Raw genomic sequence first — 19,842 nt, 5'->3', positions numbered from 1 at the left:
AACACACAGCTCTTATAGGGACAGTTCACGCAAACATAATTATTACTCACCCTCAAGTGGTTTCAACCTTTAAGAGTTTCTTATTCTGTTGAACACAAAAGAAGATATTCTGAAGAAACTGAAAACCTGTAACCTTTGACTTCCATTGCAGGAAAAACATACTTTGAAAGTCAATGGTTACAGGTTTTCAGCATTCTTCAAAATATCTTCTTGTGTGTTCAACAAAAGAAAGAAAACTCATTAAAGGTTTGGAGCAAGTACAGAGTAAATGATGACAGAATTGACCGGAAGAAAGCTGCTGAGCATTATTAGTCCATCAGCTGAAACTCACAGCGTCTTTGCTGGTGGACTTCATGATCTCGCTGAGGCCGATGCAGACACCCTGGCGCTCGTCACTCTTGTCTGAACGCAGACCGTCCTCCAGGATGGGAATGATCTCCGGCAGGATCTTCTCTCCCAGCTTTCTTACCAGGTCACCCAGGGTTCGAGCGGCAATCTAGAGAAGCAAGACAACCAAACATTTAAAAATATTTTTCATCGAGTCTAACTGCAGTTAGACTGTTAGAATACTGGAAATCAACATATATGCAAAGAACAAAATAACAATTGATTAAACAACCATTACATATAATGTGTGACAATAAACAGAGTTTTTAATAAATAAGATGTATTAATTATTTTTATTTAGCAAAAACATATTCAAATAAATAATATCTATATAATTAAAAAAAATCAATTTAATAGTTATTTCATAATTTAATTAAAAAAATGTATTTAATTATAAGGACATGAATATATTCAAATATTTCTAATACTATAATAATAATAATAATAATAATAGTAATAATATGCAAATATGTCACAATATATACAATAAATTTGTTTTTTAATATCGATCAAAAATTTTTAATATTTTAAAACAGTACAGCACAATGCACATAATGCTAAATGCAAACTGTTTTCCAGATGTCAAAAGTTCTACTATAATACTTAAATGCTTATTAAATAAATACATGAAAAAAATATAAATATAAATACAACAAAATAACTTTTTAATACTTATAAAATGTAAATCCACACACTGTTTTCCAAATGTAAAAAGTTGGACTATAATGCATTAATGCTTAATAAATAAATAAATTAATTAATTTAACATAAGGAAATATTAATACATTTTAAAAATTCCAATATGACAATCACTATAATAATAATAATAATAATAATAATAATAATAATAATAATAATAATCACTATAATAATAATAATAATGATAATAATGATAATAATAATAATTCTATATTAAGCAAATATAAAATGGCACAATATAAATACAACAAAATTAACTTTTTAATATTTAAAATATATATTTTAAAACATTACAGCACAATGCACATAATGCTAAATCCACACTGTTTTACAAATGCCAAAAAGAATACTATAATGGTGATTAAGGCTTAGTAAATAACTAAATAACATAAACAAAAGAAAATATGAATAATTAAAAATGTCCGATATTAAGTAAATCAATACTATTGACCTTATTCTAAAATGTGGAAGTGCGCCTGTATTCGAGATCGTTTTAGAACTTCTGATTCAGTCGCCTATGGGAGAAACGACTAGGAATAATAAACGGCAGAAAACGATCAAACTACTGGCTCTACAAACTAATATTTGCATTACTATACAGACCAAGTAGAATAATATAATAAGAAAATATCAGTTTGCAACATCAAGCAGCATAACGAGCAGTTTTTAACATAGTGCTGTCTAAAAATGAATAAAAAGTGAATGAGACCGGAAGTCTCGAGCCAAAAAGATTCAAATGTCAGCAAAGAATAAGGTGAATAGTAATAATAAACAATAATAATAATAACACTGCTATATTAAGTAAATATAGTAGGTCACAATATATATATATACAATAAAATACATTATTATTATTGATTAAACATTATGGCACAATGCACATAATGCTAAATCCACATTATAATGCAATAATGCTTATTAAATTTATAAATAAATCAATGAATAAAATCACATGTGTGTGTGATGTGTGTTCCCTTAGAAACTTATTTCCAAAAGCCACACAAGCATATTTTTTATTATATATATTTTAAATCGGACTATTAATTAAACGTGACTGTAGTTATATACAGTTCAATTCAACTCATCTTTATTTCTCTAGCACTTTTACAATGTAGATTGTGTCAAAGCAGCTTAACACAGAAGTTCTAGTAAATTGAATCTGTGTCAGTCCAGTTTTCAGAGTTGAGATCAGTTCAGTTGAGTCTGGTATATATGTATGCATGTACCGTTCTCTTGTCGGGGCAGGTGGAGGCCAGGAAGCCTAGGAGCAGCGTGAAGAGTGTGGGCAGGATTTCTCTGAGGGTTCGAGGAGTGTTTGACACCACAATCTTCCACACATGAAGAGACGCCTGTCGGACCACCAGCTGTGTGTCTGAGCGGCCCATGTAGAGACCAGACAGCACACGGTTACGCCTCTCTGCACCCAGAGCTGAGATTATGGCCTGAGGATAACCACAAACATTTATACACAACTCGTCTTTTTAAACATGTTTCTATCTATTGTAATAGCAAATGGACAAAAGAAAACGATCATAAAAAAGTTTAAATCAAACATATATTGAATATTTATTTACCTTATTTAAATATGATTAAGGTTTTTCCAAACATAAAAACATGTCTTATAAATTATAAATCTAGTTATTTAATCAATAAGAGCTTAGTTTACATATTATTAAATCAATATGTAAAAAAATATGTAGAAATTTGACCAAAGAAATTTTTTGATTAAGAAAATTGATATCATCTTAAAATTTACTTAATTTAATAATAAAATAATAGATTCCAACATTAAAAATCACAAAATTACTAAATTTTCTTTCACTCAGTACATGGAACAAGATTGCAAATAAACATTAAGAAAATTAAAATGTTTATTTATAAAAATATTTATTATTTATTTACTAAATAATTCCTTAAATACTTTTTAAATAAAGGAGACTTTAGAAAAATATATTTTTATTAGGAAAAAGGTTTTTCCTAATATAAAAACATTTCTTTCTTTCTTTCTTTCCTTCATTCTTTCTCTTTCTTTCTTTCTTTCTTTCTTTATTGATTGATTGAATCAATATGAGCTTCAATTCTTTCCTTAAATTTGGTTTTTAAAAATATGTAAAAAATAAAAACATTATCTATTTAATATTTTAATTTATTGAACCAGTACAGTATTAAGAAAACAGAGCTCATGTTAACAATTGATATATAAATCTATAATCTCTAAATAAAAATATTTAAAATAACAACTATTTTTTTATTTATTTACTAAAAGAATTCCTTAAAATATTTGAAGAAAGACACTTTTTAAAAAGATTATTAAGGTTTCTTCTAATATAAAAACATGCATCAATCAGAACTTCAGTTGTTTCCTTGAAAATGGGTTAAAACAACTCTGTAAAAATGAAGAGAAAAGATCAACTAATCACTAATGAATTATTTTAATTTAACAAGTACGATACTAAGAAAATAGAGTTCATGTTAAATTTTTTTTACTTAATTAAATATAAATCTGGGGGCGAGGCAGTGGTGCAGTAGGTAGTGTTGTCGCCTCACAGCAAGAAGGTTGCTGGGTCGCCAATTCGAGCCTCGGCTCAGTTGGCGTTTCTGTGTGGAGTTTGCATGTTCTCCCTGCATTCGCGTGGGTTTCCTCCAGGTGCTCCGGTTTCCCACACAGTCCAAAGACATGTGGTACAGGTGAATTGGGTAGGCTAAATTGTCAGTAGTGTATGAGTGTGTATGTGTGTGTGTGTGTGTGTGTGTGTGTGTGTGTGTGTGTGTGTGTGTGTGAGTGTGTGTGTGTGAGTGTGTGTGTGGATGTTTCCCAGAGATGGGTTGCGGCTGGAAGGGCATCCACTGCGTAAAAACTTGCTGGATAAGTTGGCGGTTCATTCCGCTGTGGCGACCCCGGATTAATAAAAGGACTAAGCCGACAAGAAAATGAATGAATGAATGAATATAAATCTATAATCTAATAAAATTTTTAAAATACTTTAGAAAAAAGAATGTTTAAAAAGATTATTTAAAAAAAAAAAGAAGATTATTAAGGTTTTTCCATAATATAAAAGCATGTATAATAAATAATAAATATATTTATTTAAATTATTATTTTAAATAAATAATATTTATTTATCTAATTAATCAGAGCTTCAACTGTTTTTTTGAATTTGGGTTAAAAAGTAAGAATGAAAGAAAATGATCAATTAACTAATTAGTACTTATTTTAATTTCTTTATCAAGCACAGTATTACAAAAAATTTACCTCATATTAAAAATTGATTAACTTAAATAATAGATTAAAATATTAAAATTACAAAATATTACATTTGCTTTCACTCAGTACATGAACAGGGAATAAAAAACAAATTTTATTATTATTTTTTTTATTAACTCCCAGTCATGGGTTGCAGCTGGAAGGGCATCCGCTGCGTAAAACATATGCTGGGTAAGTTGGCAGTTCATTCCGCTGAGGTGCCTCTGTTTAATAAAGGGACTAAGCCGAAAAGAAAATAAATTAATGAATTATTTTATTTAATATCATTATTAAATCTAATTATTATTAAAAAGTAATTATTTAAAAAATTAATTGTTTATTACTTATTTCTTAAATGCATAAACTATTTAAACAGATTGTTTTACTAATAATTGATTAGGAAATGTAAGAAAATATCATTCCTTACATTAACTTTAACTTTTAATATAAAACATTTAAGTATTATTAAAAACTCCTTATAAATAACTTCTAATAATAACTAATTATTAGAGTTAGCACTCCAGTGATGGCCTGGGAATACTGCACACAGACACAACAGGAAGCCAGGGCTGTATTGTGTCACTGTAATGAAAGCTGCTCTGTCAGACGGTGAGCTGAGGGCTCATTATATGACAGCGTACCTTATTTGACTGGGCCGTGCCAAAGTTGTCATCCTCTGATGCTGTTTCTGTTGTCATCTTTCCTGTTACCCCCGAGATATGGAACAGCAGGTCTCCTAGCAACTGCACAGAGCTGAATCTGCAAGACCACAAGCATCAGCATCATCATCATCGACATGGGTTTTTCTCTGTCCAAACCTGACATTCAGAAATCAGTGTAGTTGATGACCTGCATATGATGCAGATATTTGGGCTTTTTTATCGTAATGTCTGGCTGATATTTTTGTGCCTCCCTTTTTTCTAATAAAATTTAACATTGTAGTACTGAAGATGTGATACGAAAAATAGCTTGAATTAAACAGACAAAACTAAGACCTGTCTAGTCAGTAATAGGAATAATGGCACTATAAATAATGCTACTAACGTCAATACTTTTTTCAGTAACGAGTAATCAAATCCCTCGTTACAATGCCCTTACCGTTATGTTTTATATTTACTATATAGTCATTAGACTAATTCGATTTGTACGTAACGCAATAGTTTACTTTCGTTGGTAATTACTTACTTTAATAATGATGTAACTCAGTTACTATTTGTGAGAAGTAACTAGTAGCTATAACCAATTACTTTTTTAAAGGAACGTGCCCAACACTGATAATCAGTACACTAATGACCTTATTCTTTAACGCGCTCGTTTTTGCGATTGTTTTAGAACTTCTGATTCAGTTTCCTATGGAAGGAATGACTTGGAATAATAAACGGCAAAAAACGGTCAAACTACTGGCTCTACAAACAAGTGTGTTCATGACTACACAGACAAAATAGAATAATATAATAAGAAAATATCAGTTTTTACTCTGTTTTCTCACTGCCAACAAAGGAACTCTGGAATGATGTGTTTATGTGTGTGTATATATCTATATTAGGGATGTAACGGTATTGTAAATACCGTCATACCGCAATAGCAATTTTTTTCGATATTACCGTAGTCGCATGACTCGGTAAAACTATAGGTCTTCTGAGAAAATTTGTGAATCAGGCAAATGAAGTGAACGGGAGGTAGCGGAAACTACAATTCCCATCAGCCCAGGCGTGGCCATCATCCTTTGCGGTCTGTTGTCGCTACAGATCCAGTAATGCGGAAATAAAGTGTGCTTCTAGTAGCGGGGATGAAAAAGAGCTGGAAATGATCGAAACCTAAAGTGGGTGTTGTCGCCGCGCGCATACTGAATAGCGGTGTTGTCGCGCGTGTTCTGATCAGCTGTGTTGTCGCGCGCGTACTGTAAAGCGGGGAGGGGGGGTTGAACGCGCGTACTCAAGAGCGGTGTTGTCGCGCGCCTACTGAAGGGCGGGACGGAGGGTGTGTCGCGTCGCGGGGGCACTTTTGTTCATTTTGGAAGGGCATTTTCTATCCAAGACTAAAAAGGGCATGTGCACTGCACAGGCTGAGCCCTATGTGTGCACGTGCCTGTAAGTTGGGGAATACGACTAATAACAGTCATGGGGACTGCAGAAACACAGCACACTGTTCAGATTGATGCAGACATTGACTTGTACCGCAAAGAGACCTTTATCTCACTCATGGCTTGTCCTCTCAAGTGGGGGAAAGACAATGCACAACGTTACCCACTGCTGTCAACCTGGGCCAAGTCATATCTCTGTCCCAGAAACCTCAGTCCCAAATGAGAGGGTTTTTTTCTGTTGCAGGGGACATTTTCCTTAAAACCCATCCCTATCTAAGTGAGTGAGTGAGTGATTAAATGTTGAATGTGACGAGTTTTCAACAATACTAAATTGAAACTTTATTTTTTTACATGGTTTAATAATTTTTTGTTATTAAAATTGAAGTTCCTGTTTCAAAGCTTACAGATAGATGGCTAATTTGTATGTCATTGACACTTTTGGCACTTTTTTGGAGTATTTTCATTAGTTTTGTTTTTCCTGTAAATGATTCAATAAATACCGTACCGTGACATTCATACCGAGATATTACCGTACTGTGAAATTCTGATGTCGTTATATATATATATATATATATATATATATATATATATATATATATATATGTATGTATGTATGTATGTATGTATGTGTATGTGTGTATGTGTATGTGTGTATGCGATTCTGGCTAAAATGAGAATCGCGATTTTTTTGCTTAAAATAAAGATTTTAGCATTAGCATTAGAATCATTATCCACATGCCAGCATAACAGCATCATAAATATCAGGATTAGTATCAAAACCTTGACTGACCAACACTAACTCATGTCAATCCGTAACATTTTGATTTAGCGGCTAATTCGTATCAATTTGTATGACTGTACATTTAAATGAGATTTGCTCATCTCATACCGAAGATACCGTTAAGGGGTGGGGTTTAGTGCATGGCTCCTTTCAAAAATCTTACATTTTCATACGCCATTGAACTTGAATTTGCACAAATTAGCCGCTGACAAAATGTAAAATAGTACGTTTTCTGGTGAGTTCAGCCTGAGTTAGCAGGCATCTGAAACTGGGGATGTATGGATGAAGGCAGTGTTTAAAGGTTGAAGTTCTCACCTGATCCTCCAGAGGTCATCAAACAGGCCCTGCTCCAGCTCGGGCAGCAGTAGAGCGATGGCCGTCTCTGCGTACATGCTGATGATCCTCTGACCCGCACGCAGAGCTGTGTCTCGAACATACTCGTTCTCATCAGCCAGAGCCTGAACACACACACACACAAAGAGAACTTACACTTGACTGCAGCAATATTCCTCTATTAACGACTTATAAATAGGGATGCACCAAATCTTCCAAATAGTCCTTTCTGTAACACTGTAATGCGCATGTGCAACATGATGATCATGCATTGACATTTAATCATTTAGCAGACGCTTTTATAGAAGCGACTTACAAATGAGGACAAGGAAGCAATTTACACAACTATAAGAGCAACAATGAATAAGTGCTGTAGGCAAGTTTCTGGTGTGTAAAGTCTAAGAAGCAAAACATTAGTTTTTTTTTTTTTATTTTATTTTTTCTGTAATACAGTTAGCGGTGCAACCAGAGAGGCAATTGCAGATTAAGAAGGGAAGTGGAGACTAAATAGTTGAGTTTTTAGTCGTTTCTTGAAGACAGCGAGTGATTCTGCCGTTCTGATGCAGTTAGGGAGTTCATTCCACCAACTGGGCAGATTGAATGCGAGAGTTCGGGAAAGTGATTTCTTCCCACTTTTTGATGAAACCACGAGGCGACGTTCATTCACAGAACGCAAGTTTCTGAAGGGCACATAAATCTGCAGAAGTGAGAGCAGATAAGGAGGAGCAAAGCCAGAAGTCACTTTGTAAGCAAACATCAGAGCTTTGAATTTGATGCGAGCAGCAACTGGCAGCCAGTGCAAACAGATGAGCAGCGGAGTGACATGTGCTCTTTTAGATTCATTAAAGACCACTCGTGCTGCTGCGTTCTGAAGCAGCTGAAGAGGCTTGATAGAGTTAGCTGGAAGCCCTGCTAGTAGAGAGTTGCAATAGTCCAGTCTGGAGAGAACAAGAGCTTGAACAAGGAGTTGAGCTGCATGTTCAGATAGGAAGGGTCGGACCTTTCTGATGTTATAGAGTGTGAATCTGCACGATCGAGCAGTTCTAGAAATGTGGTCAGAGAAGTTTAGTTGGTCATCAATCGTTACTCCAAGGCTTTTCACCATTTTGAATGCAGTAATGGTTGCCCCATCCATCTGGATTGAAAATTTATGGTGTAGAGTCGGGTTGGCAGAAACTTCATCATGCATGCACTACATCATAAATATTAAGGTGAGCATTTGCTGGATGTTTTTAATGCACATTTTAGCTGTGTTTAAACCACAATTCTTCTTTATTCATGTTTTAATGTCAGTTTAAGGTCATATCAGCAGCACTGGGTATATTCATGGCAACACTTGTACAATTTACAAAGTCCTTTGAATTTGATCAATAAATAATATAGTAAAATTCCTCCAAGACACATTTTTTAAACATTTCTCTTATAATAACTGCTTCTATACATGTTGACTTGCCCAGAGGAAAACAATCCTGTTCTATGACAAGTTTAAAACATTCCTCAAAATATCTCCTTTTGAATTTACCTTTTTGGGGGTGAACTATACATTTATTATGCATCTTCACGTTAAAAAAAAATTGAAAATGGATATAAATCTACTTTATGATTAAAAATGAAGCATTTATTAACTTAAACAAATACGGTGGCATCAAACACTCCAGATTTAACTGCAATATGTATGCCAGATGATCAGACAGTACCTTTAAGATGCAGGGGATGATGGGACCCACATATGGGGTGAACTTGTCCCCGAAGGTCAGAGGAAGGTAGATAAACATCATGATATATCCGTCTCGGACGTGAGAGGCGATGTCCACTTTACTGGCCGTCTGAACCACATCTGGCATCAGTTTATCCAGCTTCTCCACACCTAGAGCCGCCATCACCTCAGCCAGACCTGAAGACCATGAAGAAGAGGAGAGAGAAACACCATTACAAACCCAACGATACAGCGTCTCACATCTGTCAACAGCAGTTATGGGTGAAAATCTATAAGATGTGGCTTCTTCTTTGGCTCTAGGCGAAGGCGGTCGCACTTTGTTCCTCTCTGTCCCATATCATTACTGGCTGGCTCCTCTTGTCTCATCTTATTCTATCTCTGAGGCTCTCCGTGCCCTGTTATCCAAACGAATAAGAAATTATGGATTTGATCAACTGGTCTCTCAACACGATTGACACCATCTTCTCCATGAGAAATTTGGGCTCAGGAGAGCCCACTTGTCCTACGGGGACGTTTGCAGCTGGATACATGATGGACCGGGGGGAGAAGTGGCGCATCTTGTGTCTGGCTGCTCTGTCCCTGGACGATATTGAAGATATCTACCTATTCGGAACTTTGATATCAGGGTTTCTGCTGATGGGCTCATGCAGGGCCCTGGGGTATCAACGATTAATAAAAAGCGGTCAGGGCTGCTCAAAACTCCACCAAGCTGGCCAGCTTGATTGAAACGGTTAATAACCAGACTGTAGTCTTAGACCCCAAATTGGAAAACACTGGGGTAAAACTAGCGGCTTTGCAACAAGATTTGACCAGACCCGGAGACCAGTGACGGACATTGAATATCTGTGAAGTGACAGATATTGATCCAAATTTTAAATACTTTTCTTCTCTTTCGGCTTCCCTATGGCTCGACTGGAGACAAACAACTCTTCCCAGATAGCAAGATAATGGAGACGCTCTGAATTCCTGCTCCCTGTCAAGGACACCTGTTGGACTCTACAGGCTTTCATGCACGCACGCATGTGCACACACACACACACACACACACACACACACACACACACACACACACACACACACACACACACACACACACAGCTACAGATGGACAATTACTACCTAGCCTAGTGGGTAGGCGGGTCTGTGACTAGCGCCTCCTGGCTGCTGGACCAGATGGCTGCCCGCCCTCCACTGATTATATCCACATCCCCTGTTACAATGTTAACAGCTCTCTGTAATATTTCAGCATGCTTTCACTTTCGTATTTTGACATGAAACCCACATTTACCGGTAGAAATGACATCTTACGCTACTTATAATTCTCTCTTTATAGCCAAACAAGCCTATGACATATCCATAATATTCTGTGATATAGCCTGGCTCGGATCGTTTTGCTTTCTCACAACAATCGATCCACTCCTGAGTTTGTTTCAATTGAGCCGAGACCACCTCATTCAGGCGATTTTAGACCGATAGATTCGGCGCGGATGCGAGCATAGTTGCTGGATTCACATATGCCAAACAATAAACACTAACTGGGGAAACGAGCCAGGTTTCGAAACAAAATTCTAGGTGTGAAAGCACCCTAAGACACTTCTGTTATCATGCTCTTTTCTCATGTGAAACAGTGATTATAGGTCCAAATAATCATAAAATAATGACAGTGATTAATTATAAATATAAATAAATATAATTGCTTTATGAATTATACCATATTAGACAAGTGTATATTTTTTTCAAATATTAAGATGGCAAGATGAAAATTAATTCTGATACCTAATAATTTATTTAAAAACAAACCTAATGTAGCTTTGCATTCCAATAAATAAAATTTAATAACATTGCTTGCTTTCTTGCATCACTTTTTTAATGAAACTCATAACTCTTTAAATATTTAAACTGTGCTCTATTCATTCTAATGTTCTCCTTAAAAGGATAGTTCACCCAAAACTGAACCTCTCTTTTAACTCTCCTTCGTGTGGGTTTTAAACCTTTATTAGTTTCTATCTTCTGCTGAACACAAAAGATGTTGTTTAGAAAAAAGCTGGTTGCCAACAACATTCTTCAAAATATCTTCTTTTTGCGTTCAACAGAACTCAAACATGCTTTGAACAAGTGAAGAGTGAGTAAATGACGAGAGACTTCATTTTTGTGAGAACTATGCCTTTAAGAGTAATGAATTGTGGTTTTGGTATCTGAGCATCGGTGGTTTTGCTCTACAGTGTTTGGACTTTCAGCAGTAAAAAAAACACACTGAACTGAACTAAACGGCACTTCAACTGTTTCAATTTACTTCAACTTCTATGGTAACCTGCTTTGACACAATCTTCATTGTGAAAGTGATATAAAAATAAAGATGAATTGGGTTAGTGTGTGTTGGGTTAGTGTGTGTTGTGCATGTGTCTGCTGCCCTCTACTGGTCTGTTCTCACCTTGCGCAGCTCCTGATCGATCCACTGAGCTCTGTTCAGACGCCAGAGTCTCCATCAGCCACGGCAGCAGATCCTCAAAGGAGGACTCACCCATTCCCTTCACCATCGCACCCAGAGCCTTCGCTGACACCGTCCGCACCTAAAAGATCACACACACTAATGAGACACACAACACAGACAGAAAGAATGCGCGCGCACACACAGCACTGATCAAGACAGCTTCACAGGACAGGCAGCATTACCTCTGGCACAGGGTCCAGCAGAGATGCTTTAAGGCCTGGAATCACACTGGGCAAATACGGAGACAGATCCTGAAAACGCATACACACAGTAAATCTATGAGCCATTTAAAGCCATTCATGTGTTACACTGATTTACCAGGGTTAATCCATATTCTTAACCAGAATTATTGTGTCACTTGGCATAAAGTTGCTTATAGCTACATCACAATGACAATTAAAATACTTAAAATAGTTGTAAAAACTATGTATTTTGTCAGTAAGAACACTATAATATAAATATATATAATATTTATGGATGAAAACACATGAATGAACCAGTGTTCTGTGCATCATGTACCTTCTGGTCAGTGAGTGAGTACATGTTTCCGATGATCTGCGCCGCCATCTTGCGCGTGTCGGTGGATCTGTCCTGGAAGGCTCTCTGGACGATGGGCATGATCAGAGCCAGAGATGGAGCATCGATGAAATGCACAAACTTGGTGTCCAGCAGTGTCTGCAGGCAGTGCTGCGTCCTGTGAGACGGGTCAGTCAGAGCATCCAGCAGGATCGGGGTGATCGCTGAACAAATCACAAAAATCAAACCAGTGTCATCTCAAAAAAAAAAAAAAAACTGACCATTTTTAATTTTTTCAGTAAAGTTTGAAAACTTTAAACCAATTTCCTTCATCTCATTGCCAAACAGAACACCACACGGACCAGTAGGACTTTTATTACATATCAGAAATCTTCATAGACTTACAGATTTACATTTTTTCTTCAAAGGTTGAATATTTTTCATAAGATCACAAGATAATTTTTCATACAAACCTCTAGTGTGGCTCAGAATGTTTCTGGGAAGTTTTAGCCTTAAACATCAGACAGATTATTTATTATAGTTAACCAAATTCTGCCCTATTTGGGAGTGAGCAAAAACTTGCTGTTTTTTGTGTGTGCGTCCCTTTAAATTCAAATGCTTTGAAGAAGGGGGTAGAGCTTTAGGGTGCTTTCACACCTACACTTTTGTTTCGGAACCTGTCTCGTTTGCCCAGTTAGCGCAGTTCGTTTGGCAAATGTGAAACCACCAATCGCACTCGGATCCGCGACAAAAACAATCGCTCCGAGATCGCTTGAAAGAGGTGGTCTCGGCTCGATTGAAACAAACTCTGGAGCGGATCGATTGTAGTGACAAAGCAAACAATCCGAGCCCGGCTATATCACAGTGTTTTATAGATAGGTCATATGCATACGGCTATATGAAGAGAGAATTATGAGTAGGGCGGGAGGTAATTCAACAGACATCCCAAGTCTCCCGCAAGTTTCGGTAGTTACCCGCAAATGCACAGAGACTCCCGGATGCCCGCACACAAGTGATAATCTCCCGGTAATCACGCGTCTCCCTCCCAGTCCTAAAATACCTGGCGTACCCTTCTCACCCCTCTCAACCGCATCCCTCCACACTTTTCAGACACGTCGCACGCACCTTGTCAAACACCACCAACCACCACCCCCCATGAAAGCTGAGCGGGACTCTGCAAAATAAACCGTGAAACTCGGACCAATGTGAGGAGAGTTTACTCACGTGACTTGTTTTAGCCCTTTTGGTCCGTTTAGAACAGGGGTCGGCAACCCAAAATGTTGAAAGAGCCATATTGGACCAAAAAAACAAAAACAAATATGTCTGGAGCCGCAAAAAATTAAAAGCCTTATATAAGCCTTATAATGATGGCAACACATGCTGTATGTATTTATATTAGCTATATTAGCCTACTATAAAAATTACTTTGCTGGCTACAAATACATACTGAGCCTTCATGATTAAATGTTCATTTCCCTGCAGTGCATCCTGTAGAGAATGACGCGCCACGTGACTACTCTGTTGTACAATGCCGTCTCAAGTTTAACTTCATTACAGTATATTAATGAATTATGTTTAATGTTCAAGTTTAACTTCATTACAAAATTAATGAATTGTTTAATGATCAAGTTTAACTTCATTACAATATTAATGCATTATGTTTAATTATCAAGATTAACTTCATTACAATATTAATGCATTATGTTTAATTATCAAGATTAACTTCATTACAATATTAATGCATTGTTTAATTATCAAGATTAACTTCATTACAATATTAATGCATTATGCTTAATTAACAAGTTTAACTTCATTACAATATTAATGAATTATGTTTAATGATCAAGTTTAACTTCATAACAATATTATTGCATTATGTTTTGCTTTGATGAAATTAAAGAAATGCAATAAAGAAATCAGATTTTTTTATGTTTTTTTTTTTTTTTTCAGGATTCCAAAAAACAACATCAAAATTAACGTGCAACGTGCCCCTTATCTGGGCAACAAACAGTGCAATAAAACGCAGTCTGCCATTTCCATTTCAAGATCAGCTCTAGTCATTCCTGGGAATGTGCTCAACCAACACAATCTCACGGCAATTCGTAACTTTTTCATTTAGTGGCTAATTCGTATGAATTCGTACGATCTAATTCGTACAATTTAGTACGATTTGCTTTTCCCCCAATGACGGTTGGGGTTAGGGGTTTGCATATCAACGATCGCACCTTGTAAATAATCACCGTTGAGTGAGTGATCGGGATGGGCTTCTTAGAATTCTCTCAGGGAGGGACAATGAGAAAGTGTGCCCCGCTGTACATCTTTGGCAAAGACAGCTTGCGCTCCATGGCGCATGACACAGCCGCCGGTTTGTTTACAACAGCTACCTGCCTGGCATCCCGCCCTGCTGATAGAAACGTGTGTCGCAGGCTATGACGCAAATCTTCGTTGACAGAAATGTTGAAATTAAATATTCTACACACTTTTACAGCATTGGAAAACGTTAAGATTGTTTGTCCTCCTATAGAAACCGTATTAAAACAAAAAATATATTTTCCTCCCTCATCGTTTTCCATTTTCAAACATTTTTTGAAAAAGTTCCAGGGAGCCACTAGGGCAGCGCTAAAGAGCCGCATGCGGCTCTAGAGCCGCGGGTTGCCGACCCCTGGTTTAGAAACTTTGCAGTGTTAAAGCGAACCGCACGAAGAGCAAAGAGAAACAATGTAACAATCCATGTTTCGGAACAACTGAATTGATTCAGAGGTGTGAAAGCACCCTTAGAGTGCTTTCACACCTGCCTTATTTAGTTCGATTGAATCGCACTAGAGTTCGTTTCCCCTTTTGGTACGGTTGGTTTGGGCAGGTGAGAATGCAGCAATCGTACTCGAGTGCGCACCAAAAGCGGACCAAATAAGCGTACCGAGACCTGCTTGAAGAGGTGGTCTCGGTACGCTTTCAAACAAACCCTGGAGCGGTTCGTTTGTGGTGAGAATATGATCCGTACTAAAACAGGTCCAACCGCAAAAAGTTCTGCGACTTTTGGACTAATCCAGCTGCCGTAGACCGATGCGCTGTGCATTATGGGATATGGAGGAAAAATATTTGTTGACAGCGCTTTACCAACAGACAGAGAGAGAGGGGAAAACATTACCCGATGGATCGTTGCTAATATTTCCGCAAGATGAACATGTCGCAGTTTAGCTAAGTTAATTCACGCCTCCTGAAGTGACGAGCGATGCATTAAACACTGTTTTCCAGCCCCGGCCACGCTTCATTCTCGAAATGTATAGTTTGCCTAAAGCAGGGATACAATTAGCCAGCGCAGTCGTTCCTCCAGAGTAAAAACGACATTTTGTATCTGCCGGTTTTGTTTACTTGCCAGAGTTCATTGGCATTTTCCCGCACATGAAATCTGACCAATCAATAAGCAGTATAGGAAATATGTTCAACAACATCTGGCCAATGAGAGATGTGGATTTTGTCAGATGACTGCATTTTGGTTCGTTTCAACTGGTTCGGACCAAAGCCAGCAGTGTGGTGTGAAAGCGACCCAAAGACGGCAGAAAAATGCAACAATGTATCATTTATTGGCCTTGATCTGGATCAAAAGAAGCGAACTACAGGCGTGAAAGCACCCTAACACTACATTCTGACTAAAAAACCAAAACACGATAATCCCACACTGTTGAAATAGTAGAGGATTAAAGAAAGTGTTTTTAACCAAAACCATGTGTTGTTCAATTTTGGACTATTTTGATCTACTTCAAATGTTGACTAATATATACAGTGCACAGTTAATGTGTGTTTAGGATTTAGGCCGACAGTGATCATTTTCATGCTCATTGTGGAAAACAATTAATTCAGTGACTTCAATGTCATGATAATATGAAAATTCTCATGTTTGCTGGTCTGTCCATCAATATTGGAGCATGTGTAATGTTCTTTCTAGCACAGATGTTAAAGTAATATATAATAGCATATAAAATATAAAAGAGCAAAATAAACGAAACACAGGAAGAGTCCGATTTTCCTGATATGTCCACATTAGGAAAGAATATTTCCTACCGAGGATCTCAGGGTTGCGGATGACGGAGCCGATCTGTCGAAGCGCCTGCTGTCCGGCCTTCTGCACCTTCACATGAGAGTCTGTCAGAACCTCTGTCAGCTTCGGGACAATGTTGGGCAGACATGAGGACAGCTGTTTAGGAGCGCAGTACGCCATCGCACCCAACAACTCCACTGAGCCTAGAAGAAATACAATATATCAGAAATACAACTATACAGTATATATATATTATATTTATGAAGAGTTCAGATGGAAAACCCTCTAAATCAGGGGTCAACAATCTCGGTCCTGCAGGGTTTAGCTCCAACTTGTCTCAAAACACCTGCCTGAGTGTTTCAAGTATACCTAGTATCACCTTGATTAGCTCGTTCAGGTGTCTTTGATTAGGGTTGGGGCTAAAATCTGCTGGACACTGGCCCTCAAGGAACAAGTTTGGTGACCTCTGATCTAAATCCATAAGAATTCTTTTCATGTAAATGAGCATTTTCTATCAGGCTCCTCTGATTAGGTTTAATGTTTTATTTTATATGTAATGATGAGGTTATTAGCTAGTAAATAATATAATAACTTTTTTCAAAAATATCACTTTAGACATTTCTTTGGTTCTTAAAAAGGTAGATTTTCTTTTGGTCAAAACCAGCTAAACCCACATCTGCTTTTTATGCAAAAACCTCTAAATCCAACTAATGTGGCAGGACAGCGTTATTAGTTGAAAAATCACTAAAGATGAAATTTTAAATTATTTTACCAAACATAAAATACATTACACAAACCACATATGCTACATTGAAAACATATGAACAAACTTATTTCTGAATGAGCTGACGCTGGGATTTGGATGATTAGAAGCAAATCTTTTTGTTGATGGTGTACTACACTCAATTTAATTATCTTAAGTGATTTTTAGCGGATTTTGCATCTGAACTGTTATATATATTATCTAATCAAAGATTTAAACTAAAATACAAACTATATAAAAAATTTGTAAGTAATGAATGTAGTATTCAGTAATGATAATAATAATATACATGTATAATATATATACACATACACACATACATGTATAACAGCAAACAATAATAACACAAAATGCAGTTTTTTCTTGTTAAGTTTTGTTAATGAACATAAATAAGAAAAAGATTATAGAAATTATTTAAATAAACTATGTTGTTTTTCCATGTGAGATGTTTAATCAAATTTATATAAATCAATAATTAACAGTTAAATTAAACAGATAACTAGAAATAAAACTACTAATTACTACTACTACTCCTACTAAATAATGCAATGCACTTTTGTGCAATAAATAAAAATATGATAACTGTAGGACATTCATATAAAATAATACATGGAATAGAAAAATTACCATCAAAATGATCAAACAAAAATATACAAATACATAATGACATAATACAATGACAAACAGCTCTTTTTTCCATGTTTATAGTCATATTTAAACATGATTATTATTACTAAATGTTTACACCATACAACTATTATAGGTCTATTAACAGTAGTCTGTAGCGTGAACAGACCTGCTTTGGTTCTCCAGGACTCCTCCTCCAGCGCCACCAGCAGAGACGGCAGAACCAGCTTCACCCCGTGAGCGCTCAGATTCCTCATCACAGCCTTAGCACAGTCATCTGCAGCCTGACGCACACATTAAACAACATGCAGATTAACTTTCCGCTAAGTTATCCTTATCAAGATAAAAGTGCATGCAATATACGTATCGCAGACACGGGATAAACTACATTTACTTCATGTATTGGCTGGTTTATCTAAATTTGACCAATCAGATGAGGCCTTAATATCTTTATCCCCACCTCCCCTGTGGTTGATGTTCTGCTATTGGCTAGAAACTGAATCCAGAGCAGAAAATAAATACTTATGGCGGAGTCAGATGAAAATGACGACAGCCAATCAGTGTCAGAATATCATTAATGATGGTCTTAATTTTGTGCGGTCAAATCTTTATTTTAACAAGACACTTATTAATTACGCAACACATTATTATTATGTGGGTCATACTATACAATGATTTATTGCTTGCTCTGGTCGAATTTAACAGAAGATAAAGAGCTTTGAAAAAATGTCACATTCATTTGCATTTGCAATAGTGGGGGGAAAATGATAACAATAATATATTTTTGGTATAAAAAAGGGCAATCATACAGAATGACATAAATGATACTCTGGGAGTGTAAAGCAGGAGGAGTGTTTGTACCTCTCTGACGTACTGATTCCCATCACCGAAACACAGCAGCAAGTGAGGGAGGACGTGAACCACATATGGCTCGAATAACTTCCCCAGCATGTTACACAACATCTCAAACGCAAACAGAGCCCCTGAAAAACACAAAAAATGTGCTTATTGTAATAAACAGGGTTCCCACTCTATCATAGACGCCACATTCAAGGACTTTTTCACAGCCCTAGCATATATAGTGCCTGGGATTTGGATGATTAGAAGCAAATCTATTTGTTGATGGTGTACTACATGCCTAAAGCAATCACTCAATCTCATTTTTGGCGGAAGTGGCGTTTAGCGGCTTTTGCATCTGAACTCTTATATATATGTATGTGAAATCTTTATATATATATATATATATATATATATATATATATATTATTAAATTAAAGAATTAAACTAAAATACAAACAATATTAAAAAAAATTTAAGTCTTGAATGTAATATTCAGTAATGATAATAATAATAAACATGTATAATATATATATATATATATATATATATATATATATATATATATATATATATATATATATATATATATATACATACATTACACATCTCAAACGCAAACAGAGCGCCTGAAAAGGAGAAAAAAGGTGCTTATTGTAATAAACAGGGTTCCCACTCTATCATAGACGCCACATTCAAGGACTTTTTAATCACTAATCACTAGTGATTTTAAATCACAGCCATAGCGTATATAGTGCCATGAAAGTCCTTACACTTACACTTAATATTAACAATAAAATGTCATGGTAACGATGTTGTTTTGTTTTGAATGTGTCATTTACAAAATAGTAGACCGTTTTAAACAGCCAAGTTGAAAAAACATTTAAAGTAACATGACGTTTTTTTAGATAAAAATCTAAAATCAAACACAAAGTGCTCAGGGGTAGCTTAAATAATGTGTCTGTGCTCTTTGGGTAAGAGATTTATTAGAGTAAACAGCAAAAATCAGTCCAAGGTACTCGAAAAATGTGTAATAAATATTGATAAGTCTTTATTTTTAAAGGCTTTTTTTTCCACATTTTTCGAGCGCCTTGGACTGAATTTTAAAGTTTATTTTAAAGGTTTTTTTTATTTTAGTATCAGTATTGTTAACTTTTAGGATATCTATAAGCTAGTGTGCCCCAAAACTGTGATCAAATTCACATATAGAAGATATAAAACTGATATAAACATGTAAAGCTTGTAGTTTGTCACAGCCACTTAAATGAATCAATGGTTTTATTTATGTCACTTCATACTTTAGTTTCTCATCACATGACAACCAA

General features: G+C 36.0%; 1 protein-coding gene across 3 annotated transcripts in view; it reads right to left on the bottom strand.

The window, feature by feature from the left end:
• The window catches only part of gcn1 (GCN1 activator of EIF2AK4), a 107,144-nt gene that overhangs the window by 24,014 nt on the left and 63,288 nt on the right, over window positions 1-19,842 (bottom strand). For all 3 annotated transcript variants that reach the window (XR_015497379.1, XM_087264066.1, XM_087264067.1), the window contains exons 35-45: window positions 18,542-18,663; window positions 17,850-17,964; window positions 16,314-16,493; window positions 12,255-12,475; window positions 11,918-11,986; window positions 11,676-11,814; window positions 9,225-9,421; window positions 7,510-7,652; window positions 4,972-5,089; window positions 2,313-2,528; window positions 332-496 (exon numbers count right to left, since the gene is read on the bottom strand). Coding sequence is in view for 2 of the 3 variants with exons in the window: in XM_087264066.1 (XP_087120192.1) it covers window positions 332-496; window positions 2,313-2,528; window positions 4,972-5,089; window positions 7,510-7,652; window positions 9,225-9,421; window positions 11,676-11,814; window positions 11,918-11,986; window positions 12,255-12,475; window positions 16,314-16,493; window positions 17,850-17,964; window positions 18,542-18,663 (1,685 nt within the window). In the remaining variant the exon portion in view is untranslated. The remainder of the gene's footprint in view (window positions 1-331; window positions 497-2,312; window positions 2,529-4,971; window positions 5,090-7,509; window positions 7,653-9,224; window positions 9,422-11,675; window positions 11,815-11,917; window positions 11,987-12,254; window positions 12,476-16,313; window positions 16,494-17,849; window positions 17,965-18,541; window positions 18,664-19,842) is intronic.

Source organism: Danio rerio, chromosome 8 (genome assembly GCF_052040795.2).
Source record: "Danio rerio strain M-AB ecotype USA chromosome 8, GRCz13ab, whole genome shotgun sequence".
Classification (NCBI taxonomy): Eukaryota; Metazoa; Chordata; class Actinopteri; order Cypriniformes; family Danionidae; genus Danio; species Danio rerio.
Note: the sequence above shows the minus strand (reverse complement) of the source record. Positions and strands in the feature narration are given on the sequence as shown.